We start from the raw sequence: 11,097 nt of genomic DNA, 5'->3' as shown, positions 1-11,097 counted from the left end.
AAATGACAAAACTTTTTAGAACTTCTCAGAAGTAACAAAAGGTACTGTCTACTCCTTTTCTTTGTTCTCACTTCCCTAACAGGAGAAGGTGGTAGTGAAAGATAACATGGCCCAAAGACAGGCAGAAAATGTGACAGGCAGAGGGAATGGACCTAACAGGGACTGAATAGGCAGCCCCCCAAAACTTGAGAGCTTCCTGCCTCTGTAGTACAATGCATTGATTCCCTTTAAAAGACAAATGGGTGTAAAGGTTAACTACTTTTTCAGACCTTAAGCTTACCAGTTAAGGCACTTACTTAACCCTCCCCACCCCATATTTTTCATATAAAACCCACTATTTCATTTGAATGCATTTTGCTAGACTATGATAATCTGCAAAACAAACAAAAATAACGTTGACCATTTTTTTTTTTTATAAAACTGTTGCATCAAGAGAAAGGTTGTGTTTTATTTTCTGAAATGAGCACAAAGTACACCTTTCACAATAACACTGAAAGCAGGTGCAAAGACTGACAGTGACCTTTGACTAAAGGTAGCTTTGTAAAAAGAAAAATACCAAATAAATCAGTGCCCTTTCTGATTGTTGTAAAACTGGAGGGGGGCAGGGAGGGGTTGTTTGTTACATAAAAGTTGGTCCAAACTTACAAAAAAAGCACAAATGTGCATAGTTCAGAAGATCTGCAAGAGGGTCATAAAAGGCTTATGTCCCTAAGATTAGCATCCACTTAAAACTGCAAGAATACAAAATAAAATTGTTAACTAGAATTTGTGAAGATGTACAATCAATAGATCTAGTTTTAAGAACAGCATGAATTTAAGCAAAGTTTTTTTTGTCTTTTTTTTAAACTATTGTATGCAAGACCCTTTTCCACATAAAAATAAAGCTGTTGTTGAATTAATATTATTCAAGTCTCTTGGATTGCTGCCTTAAATTGCAGCTAGAAAAGTCTTTCCAGATAAAAATGATGTGCCTGAGGAAAAACAGATACTCAGAATGGTAACCCTCTCCCTCGACCTCTGCCAGCCGATGTGCTAATGTGTCCCCTGTATCCTTGTGAATATCCAGGCCCTTGGGCAGGAGAAGTCCAGGTCTGTCCATGCATGAGGCTGGGGCCACCTGGATTTTCCTGTAAATTACCACCATAGTTATAGTTGTGCATCTTTGCTGGCAACGGATGAGTACTCTCTGACCCTGTGGAAGGGTCACTGCTGTTTGCCAGGACTGCAATAGGACCATGGCTATATTCAAATCTATGGTCCTTGTCTCCACTAAACAACATGGGACCAGCATTGAGGTAAATGTCTCCATATCCAGCTACTGAACTGGGAAATGACTCAGAAAAGGCAGAAGGCTGAGGTGGACCACCAGAATGAGATGAAGCAGTACTGTAGTTATCCAAAGACTGAATATCTGAGTTTCCAATGAAGCTACGTCGTTCCAATGGTGGAGCAGAACTACTTCCTAGACCATCATTACTAACATAAGGAGCAGAAGAGAAAGAAGAGGATCCAAAGCTGTCCTTGTAGTCTGAAGTGGGCACATAAGTGTCTCCTGCTGGATAATCAATACCACCTTCTCTTTTGGGATCATCCTGGGGCTGGTGCTGAGCAAGCAGCTGTAACAGGGCTGCTTTCACACCAGCATGAGGATCAGTTAATGAAGAACTAGTGGTAGGTACATGCTGGCTTTCTGTCCGATAATCCAGATCTTCCTCAGTGACTGGTGGTGGTTCAGGAGGCTCAGGAGGACGTTGATCAGGAGGCAAAATCCGAGGCCGGTCTGGTTCTGGTGTTAGCTCCAAAATCCTCCTGTCTTGGTGCTGAATGAGGTCATCTTGCCCTAAGTGAAACAAAGCAAAAATGAGTCAAAAGCTACCACAGACAACTAAATATTCATAATAGATGATGTTTTCTATGGGTCCTCCTAAAGATGACTGGATGTTCCGACTCTGGAAAAACACTGAATAAAAAGGAAAAAAGTTTACACAATTGTAATGTTGCCTGCTACCATTTAAGTATAGGATAAAAGTATGCATAAAGTTTATGCCTTGGTCAAATATTCTTTTATATTTGGAATAAAAGATTATCTTTTAACCACAGGTTGACCTTAGAAAAGTTTACAGCATTGTAATGAATTATGTCACACCTGGATAATTTGTTAAAGAATCCATCCTTGGGAATAAACAAACTAGGAAACCAGTGACCTAAGAATTTTCAGACCATCTCTGAGTAATGTGACTAAATAATGTGCATTATAGATAACCAGCAACAGCAAGAAAACAGTATGAATACAGCTGTGTTAGTAATCTGGTATTTACACACTCACCCGATACCGGTGTGCTAGGTTCTGGAGGTGGCCTGAGTTGTAATGATGCTTCATGTCCTGATCCATTTTCCCTTTCTTCTAGTAGCACATCTTTCTGCTTTGACTGCTGAGCCTTTATTAACTGAGTCAACAGAACTGCAAATGCACTCTGCACAGCCGCTTGAGCAGCATCAGTCTCCACTTTAGGCTGGACGGTCTGAGAAGGCTGAATTCCTCCCAATGGTTTCGAAGGCTCCTGTTGTGGTGTTGATGGATCTGTCTGTTTTTCACCTGTTGCCAAAATTCCAGCAGGAAGGTTTATTTTATTTAGCTGCTGTTGAGTCTCAGAGTTTACCTTAATGTTCAACACTTGGACAAAATCAGCCATATTAACACTTGTTTTAGACTGTAGTAGGTTTAGTAGAATTGCCAATTCACTGTGGTTTAACTGCTGTCCAGGGCCTGTTATTACTAAAGACAAAATTTGTATTAATTAGAACTGCCAAAATCCACAGTTCCTCCCACCCTCCAAATGGCTCCATGTTACTATATTAAAATATACATTTGAAGGAGAGTGCTTCAGAAACATTGTGAAAAAGGCACGTCAATCTAGTTCCCCATTATGACATTTAAGATGTAACTGAAACAAACAGGGCAAAAAAGAACTGCAATCAATTTTCAATAAGTAAATTTTAGCAGTAAATATTTCAGAAGGAAAAATTAAAACTATCAGTAGAACCCCACACTATATATTTAACCAGGAAAATATCACTTTGTAAATGGGAAGTGAATAATGATGATATATCCTACAGAGTGTCAGGTACTTTCTCAGCATTTTATATCCTTTCTTCTCCACAACCACCTTACTAGCCTCAATTTCACTGAAAAAGAAACCAACCTAAAGAGACTATGTAACTTGGTGCCTAAGGTCACAGATTTTAGAAACTGCAGGGGTGATATCTAAACTCTGATTCTAGAATCTGAGTTCTTAAACTACTACACCTTATTTCCTCTCTAAAGTAAAGTTTATTACTCAAGAATCTAACTTTGTCTTTGCAGTAAATTTAATCTAGGATGTTTTACCAACTCTGATAAATGTCTGTTTTTACTTTTGGTAAGTTAGGAATGCTTAAAGAAATATGCTTATTATACGCATATATGAGAGCATTAACTCATCACCTGTGTAACAGATTCAATTGTTCCTTCCGATTTTCAGTTTAAACTTGGGATGGTTGACACAGATTCTTGTGCAAGCTTATGTGAATCACATTTAACAAGACTCAAATACATATTATACTATATGTGGTGGTCAGATGATACTGACAAGCAATTCCCATAACCACAGATGACAGACTAATAGACAAGACACTCTAAGATGATGAAAAAGGCTGATGATTAATGCTATTCATATTCATACTGCTATTTTTTAATATCACATATATTTTGAGATATTTTTTATTACTTCTCAGTATTTTTTTTTTGTTAATTCAAAACAAACTTTTGCAAATTCTTCTCATGATCCACAAGCATTCACAAGACACCATGTTAGTCTGCTATATCCCAAGGGCCAGTTTTACTCATTTTCCTTTTTATTTCTCTTAGTAGCATAAATAATCACCATGTGAACTCAGGGATATACTCTTTTACAGAAGTGTCTCTTCTGGAATAGGGGTGTTTTCTTATTTCAAACCACTGATGATAAAATGAAGCAAAGAGGATGCATTCTTATTTAAAACAAAAAAGATTCACTTCTTAATATAAATTAGTGTTTACAAAATCAAAATAAGAAAATAAAACTCTCCATCATATGAAGAATTAACTTAGAGACAAGTAACAATATAAAGTGAGCCCAGAAAAGGCAGTTCATTTTTTACCAGCTAAAGTAAACCACCCTCTATTCTTCTAGGTTTGCTCCTACTCTCCTCCTAACAATCATGTTAAATATGACAATTATTACCTGAGACAACTGACTATATCCTTTAAACTTCATTATTTCCATCTCAAATCCTCTTTAAATAGTAGAGTATGTAAAACATATAACATATATATATATAATATGAACAATTACTCTTCTCTTTTTGCCTTTCATAGTTTACATTTTTTATAAGAAAATACTGAATATGATATAGATTAACTCTATTATACAAAAGGGATGTAAAATATATATGTATCAAATATTCTCATGTGTACAGCAACTTCACACTTTCAAAAAAGAACATGTCTGAATAACAAATAACCACTGCTTTGGTTTTTAAAAGTACTGAAGTACTTTATATGTGTGGTCTAACCAAGGTCAAAGATAAACTTGTAGATTATATGGGCAAGCATTAATGGTAATCTTTCTCAACTAATCTACTCTATATTTATACTCAACCACCAAAAGTTCCAAAGTTCAATATGATCCATAAATCTCTTTTAATCAACTGAATGATCAACATTTACTCATTTCAATCAGTGCTGGTCTATTTTTTCAGGTTTAACAAATCACTACTTAAACACACACACACTTCTTTTATATCAACTTTGTAAAAAATAATTAAACCAAAGCTGAATGTTTTTGGGTTCTTGAAACAAAATAAGAAACATTTCATTTTTAAAAAGTTATTAACTAAATGAGGTAATTTTAACACCACTTCTGAAAACACTGAAAAGCTAACTAACTTTCCATGAAGAAAGTTAGTCCTATTATAGACTGAGTCAGAGGAAGAAATCTAAATTTTTACCAAAATAAGTGGATATAAAATATCCTTCTTTATCATATCTTATTTCTGGCACAAATATCAGATTCCAATCTTTGAAATTCTATGATGTAACAGGAAATACATATCATTGAGTGACCTGAGGGCATTATAAATGGCATGAAAGAGTTCCCATTATGATTTTTGGCTGTCTTTCCTATCTTCTTCTTCCTATTCCGTAAGCATCCACAGACATTGAGCGCTGAGCCTCCCGAAGAATAGTGTTAGTAAAAGATGTACTGAGTCCTGCACTAGGGAAAAAGGGAAAAAGAGAAATCTGACCAACCACCAATCATAAGTAAGTTGTTATTTCTTTAGAAATTATCTTACCTTGAGATTGCTAAAAATTGTGGTGCCAGAAGCAATGAAACTTCTATACTGGCACAAACAAATAATAAGGATATATCAGGTTCCATGAATAAACCTTAATTTTCATCTTTTAGCCAGATGCTTTGATAATAGAGTGATAATCAATATTAGTCACAAAAGAATGTGAAGAAAACCAACCCATGTAAAATATTACTGACCAGGTGCTACATTTGAGTTGCCCTGAGATTTCAGTTGTGTAGATGGCAACACACCCTGGGGTGTGTTGGTTCTGCTGTCATCTAAGCCCAAAGACAAGTCCTTTCTGGGGGCTTTAATTGTGGAAACATCATCAGTCATGCCCATCTGCTTCTGTCTTCTTCGCTTTTTACTCCATAACTCATGACAATCTTGCCATAAAGGAAGGCTGAAAATATATATGAGTATTAAATTGTGAATGGTATTTTTTTTTAATCTTTTTTCTTTATTTTAGTTGTCAATGGACCTTTATTTATTTATATGCAGTGCTGAGAATTGAACCCAGTGCCGCACACATGCCAGGCAAGTGTTCTACCACTGAGCCACAACCCCAGCCCATGAATGGTATTTCTTCATCAAAAAATATGCTAACATTACTAAGTAGCACCAAAGTCATTCCAAGCCCCCAAATCATTCTTGAAGACTTCATATACACACTTTGTAAAACTCCCCCAATAAAAACCATCCTTGCCCCATGTCCTTCAGGGCTTTATTTTTATAGATGAACAATTTTTCTTTGTCTTCTAAATAGTCAATAAATAATCAATTATCAAAGTTCTGAATGAAGAATATATATTCATAAAAGTAGGCTAACATTATCCTTGGTGCAACCTTTTATAGTCAATTCTTATCATATACATCTTAGACTGAATCGGACATGAAGGAGGCAGAAACATGCGATTTACAGAAACTAGATACAAGATAAAAAAAGAAATAAAGGCTAGAACATGACATTTCTGAAAAACTTTCTAGTAAAAGCTTTTACTTTTTAATAATCTCTTTTCTTTTATAACCAAATGCTCTGGAATTACCCTGATGCTACAGATGAGTTTCAAAAATAGGTACTTTAAGCAATGGGAGGGTCATCACTCATCAACAGAGTTCTGAATAACTAGTAAACTATCAAAATCATCCACAATTCTGAAATGATGACCAGAATGTAATTTCTTAAAAACTCTTATCACTACAGACTAGCTTTTGCTTAAAGAAAGACATAAATATGTGATTAATAAATGTTTTCTTCTTACCCTAACAAAAAATCCCGTGCAAACATTATATTTATTTCAAGATAAGAAAATTGAGGCTTGGAAAGGTTAGTAAACTTGCCCAGAATATCTATAAATTTCTTTAAGTAACTCCATCTTGTGATATATACCTGTAAGTCCTCAACCTGATGTTAACCTCAAGAAGTACATGAAGCCTTCCCAAGGGGGTACACCTGGAATTGTTTTAAGGGAATTTCCATATCCACATAACCTTTTTCCTAAGACTGAGCTTTGAAAATGGCCTGCATGTTCAAGCAAGTTCTTTCACACCTCCTCTTTTGCAATTACTTTTGTGTTATAAAATAAAGGCATATGCAACACTGTGGTTGAATCTTAGCAATATAATAAAATATTAGTAAAAAAGGTCATTTCCCAAAGATTACAGATAGTACGATACCCTTTTATAAAATTAAAAACTAAAATTCTAAAATATAACTTATGAGTACATACAGATGGCAACAAAAAGTATATACCAAAAAAACAAACAAAAAAACAGGGATGATGGTTACCTCAGGTGGAAGAAAGCAAGGGGATAAGTGGGAAGAAGGGTTATGATATGATTAAAGTAGGTTATTTTCAAAGTTCCAGCTTTTGTTTGGTAGGTTCATGGCTGCTTATTAACATTATTTAAAATAACTAATTAAAAAATAAAAGAGAGCCATGCATGGACCAATGATGAGTGACACAAGGATTATGATTAAACCAAGTCTATGCACCTGAGGTCTGAAAACAAAACAAAGGCATACCTCTCAGCCATCTTACTATGGTGCATTGCCTCAGCGTGTAAAAACCTCCTGGAGTAACAAACAAAGGTACAATTTGAAATATTGGTATGAAGCTTTAAGGCATCACAAATCCTTCAAAGACTTTCCTTTCTGTGTATATCTGTGTGTATGTGGGGGAGGGAGGGAGCACAGTATATGAGCCCTAGCTCTTTTGGGATACTCTGAATTCGGATATACTATAATACTGCAGGGTGGGTCAATGAAGTGATATCCCCTCTTAAATTCTGATGGTCAAGAAATGAAGTGCTCTTACAGGACAGCCTCATGAGAGCAGAGCAAAGTAATCCATAAAAAGGGCTCTGTTTCCTCCCACAATTTAAACTTAAGAGTTCCTTTACGGGTTATCTCAACACTCAACTCTAGGTAAGATAAACATTACATACAAAACAGCTAAAACAAAAAGGTTAGCAAGGCTGATTCTTTTATATATTTATTTATATTGGGGATACAGAGGATTGAACTCAGGGCCACTCAAACACTGAGTCACATCCCCAGCCCTATTTTGCTGAGGCTGGCTTTTGAACTCAAGATCCTCCTGCCTCTGCCTCCCAAGTCACTGGGATTACAGGTGTGTGCCACAGTGCCCAGTTAGTGCTGATGCTTTTAGATAGACCAGGAATATTTTCCAAATTAACCAAATGAAGGAAGTTTGGTTCAAATTCAGGCTTAGCCACTTATCTGCTATGTCTCACTAAGCAAGTAACTTGACCTTTATGCCTCAGTTTCCTTATCTTTAAAAATGGTATTAACAACACTACCCACTCTATGGGGGTGGAGGTAATATGTAAGCACTTGGATATGCCCCTCACATAGTAGGCACAATATTCACATTTGATATCAACTGACCATCATTCAGTAAGGTAGGTTAAAACAATTTTCATCAGGTCTTATCATGAAATATTTATTCCAATGATTATATCTCACCTTATAAAACAATTAATGGAATTATTTCTGATTAATTTAATATGCCACTCATTTGATTATTCTGAAAAATTGATATAATTTTATCAAAGGAACATCTATGCCTTTCTTCATAGTCCTTAACTCAGAAGTAGTTTATAATTTTTACTACTCTTACATCCTATATAAAATGAAATGCTCTATGCTCATAACTTTGTTATTTAAATATTGAATCAATGCCATTATAATCTCTACCTGACTGCTTTACTAATTTATCTAACAAAATAATTCCATAACATATTACCAGTTTACAGAATGTCCCTCAAATGTGTACTAACATGTTTATTTTAATTTTTTAAAAATGCAGTCAGGTATGCTCTGATAAAATTTAAGTTTAATTTAGGTGATTTAACGATAATTACAGTTTATGGGAAAAGGTACAAGTATTACAAAAAGTTATTTAATAAGCACTGATAGCCAGGCGTAGTGGTTCATGCCTGTAATTCCCAGAGGCTGGGGAGGCTGAGGCAGGATTCCAAGTTCAAAGCTCAGCAACTTAGCAAAGCCCTAAGCAACTTAGTGAGACTCTGTTTCAAAATTTCAAAAAGAGAAGAAAAAAAGAGGGCTGGGGATGTGGCTCAGTGGGTAAGTGCCCTAGGGTTCAATCCCAGGTATCAAAAAATACAAAAAAAAAAAAAAAAAAAAAAAAAAAAAAAAAAAAACCCAAAGTCAGTGAAAACTAAACTGAATACTTAATGACTATATAAGAAATCCTTTTGTAGTTAACATGGTTTCTAATTCTTTACTATCAAGAAAACTGAAGGAGACAAAAACTTTAAATTGATGTCTTAAAGTTATTAAAAATCACTTTTCGTAGAAGATTTTTGATATGTAATGTGGAAGAAATTCAGAGTGATATAATGATGAGCAGCGCCTTCTACTCTCAAATACTTATTTTAAAGATATTCATAAAAATAAAAAATAAGGCTGGGGCTGTAGCACAGTGGTAGAGCACTTGCCTAGCATGCATGAGACCCTAGGATTGATACTAAGCACCACAAAAAATAAATAATAAAATAACAATAAATTGTGGAACTGAATTGCTCTCTAGAATAATATTAATCAACAGCTACACCTTCATTAGATTTCAATGATATTTTTTCCTTTTTTTTTAAGTTGAAGTATGCACTACTTACATGGCATAATGTGATACATTAGTCACAGGAAATGTTTTAAAATTAAATTTTCATTTATATACATATACTTATTCTAAAGATGTATACATAGGGTAATTAATGTAAGACATGTTACAGTAGAATAAAAACCTGCAGGATCTTTTCTCTTGCTTTTCTCTCCTACACACTTGCTTACTTTCTCCTCCTAGCTTTTCATACTCTCTCTAGCGCGCACCCTTTCTCTTTTCCTCTTACCCTGCAGGGAGACGCTCTGTTTGCTTAATAAACTCCCTTATGTGGGGAAAAAAAAAACCACAAAAGTAATGGAATTTCAATATGGAAAAGGAACAATGTCTAACTGTTGAACATTTTCTAAGTGATTACAGATGGGTATAGAAATGCTACCATATTTAGATTCTACTGGATATATTTGCTAGTTCAGGGAAAGACTAATGTGACTGCTCTACTTTACAATGTCAACATTTAAAATATATTAAAAATGATATCTTTTACAACTATTTAAACCCTTGATTTAAGAAGTTTAGATGTCAACAGAAAATATGCTCAACAGTTTTATCAGAATTCTCTCAGGAGCACAAACTAAAGTGATTAAAATGAGAATTATTAATAATGGAACAAAATAATATATTCCTCTTGATGTGGAACAACAGGAAGCACACATCACCATACATAGTATTTATTGTCTGGGGGCAATGGGGATTGAACCCAGGGGTGCTTAACATTAAGCTACATCCCCAGTTCTTTTTATATTTTTATTTTGAGACACGGTCTATCTAAGTTGCTGAGGCTGACCTCGAACTTGAGATCTTCCTACCTCAGCCTTCCAAGCCACTGAGATTACAGGTGTGTACCACCATGCCTGGCTAGATAGGATGCTTGCCCTGAAAAAATATTAACTAATTCTGATCACATGAAAGCAATCAAATTCAGATTATAGAATGTTTTATGAAACAGCTAACTTGGATTTTTCAAAGAATATCAATCATAAAAGCCCTAAAGACACACAAACAAAATACAATGTGTGAAGTCTGAATCAGTTTAATTTAAAATAAAAGGTTAATAAAAAGTGGGCCACTAGGGAAATCTGAATATGGACTATCAGATATTACAATGTGAAAGTTCTAGTATTTTAAGTATGTAAAAGTCTAAGTTCTTACAGACATATAATATTTATAAATGAAGTGTTATCTCCACAAAACAATATTTAAACACTTCAGGGAAAAATTTATATAGTGATAATGCCAATGTATCCAAATACTAATAACTGGTGAATCTACATAAAGGATATGAATGCTCATTTTATTATTCTTCCTTTTTTTTAATTAGAGTTGAAAATTTTCCAAATCAAAAGTTTAAAAAAATTCTTAGCAGAGTCAAAGTTTCGAGACTACTAATACACACTGATAAGCAAAGAAAATATTAAAAAAATCAATTTAACAGTGACTGATTCAGGTTCCTCAGCACGTCAGATGACAGATTTGCCTTTTTTTTTTTTTAAATCATCCTAAAGGCTATCCATACGTAGTTCGATAAAATATTTTTAAAGTATTTTCTTTTTAAAAA

At 34.6% G+C, this 11,097-nt stretch overlaps 1 protein-coding gene across 1 annotated transcript in view; it reads right to left on the bottom strand.

The window, feature by feature from the left end:
- Window positions 1-337: 337 nt before the first annotated feature.
- CDK13 (cyclin dependent kinase 13) overlaps window positions 338-11,097 on the bottom strand; it is a 99,958-nt gene continuing 89,198 nt past the window's right edge. The window contains 3 exon segments of the mRNA XM_079151748.1: window positions 338-1,840; window positions 2,327-2,776; window positions 5,571-5,776. Coding sequence (XP_079007874.1) covers window positions 990-1,840; window positions 2,327-2,776; window positions 5,571-5,776 — 1,507 coding nt within the window. The 3' untranslated portion in view covers window positions 338-989.

This window comes from Sciurus vulgaris, assembly GCF_902686455.1.
Source record: "Sciurus vulgaris genome assembly, chromosome: 8".
NCBI classification, from domain to species: Eukaryota; Metazoa; Chordata; class Mammalia; order Rodentia; family Sciuridae; genus Sciurus; species Sciurus vulgaris.
Note: the sequence above shows the minus strand (reverse complement) of the source record. Positions and strands in the feature narration are given on the sequence as shown.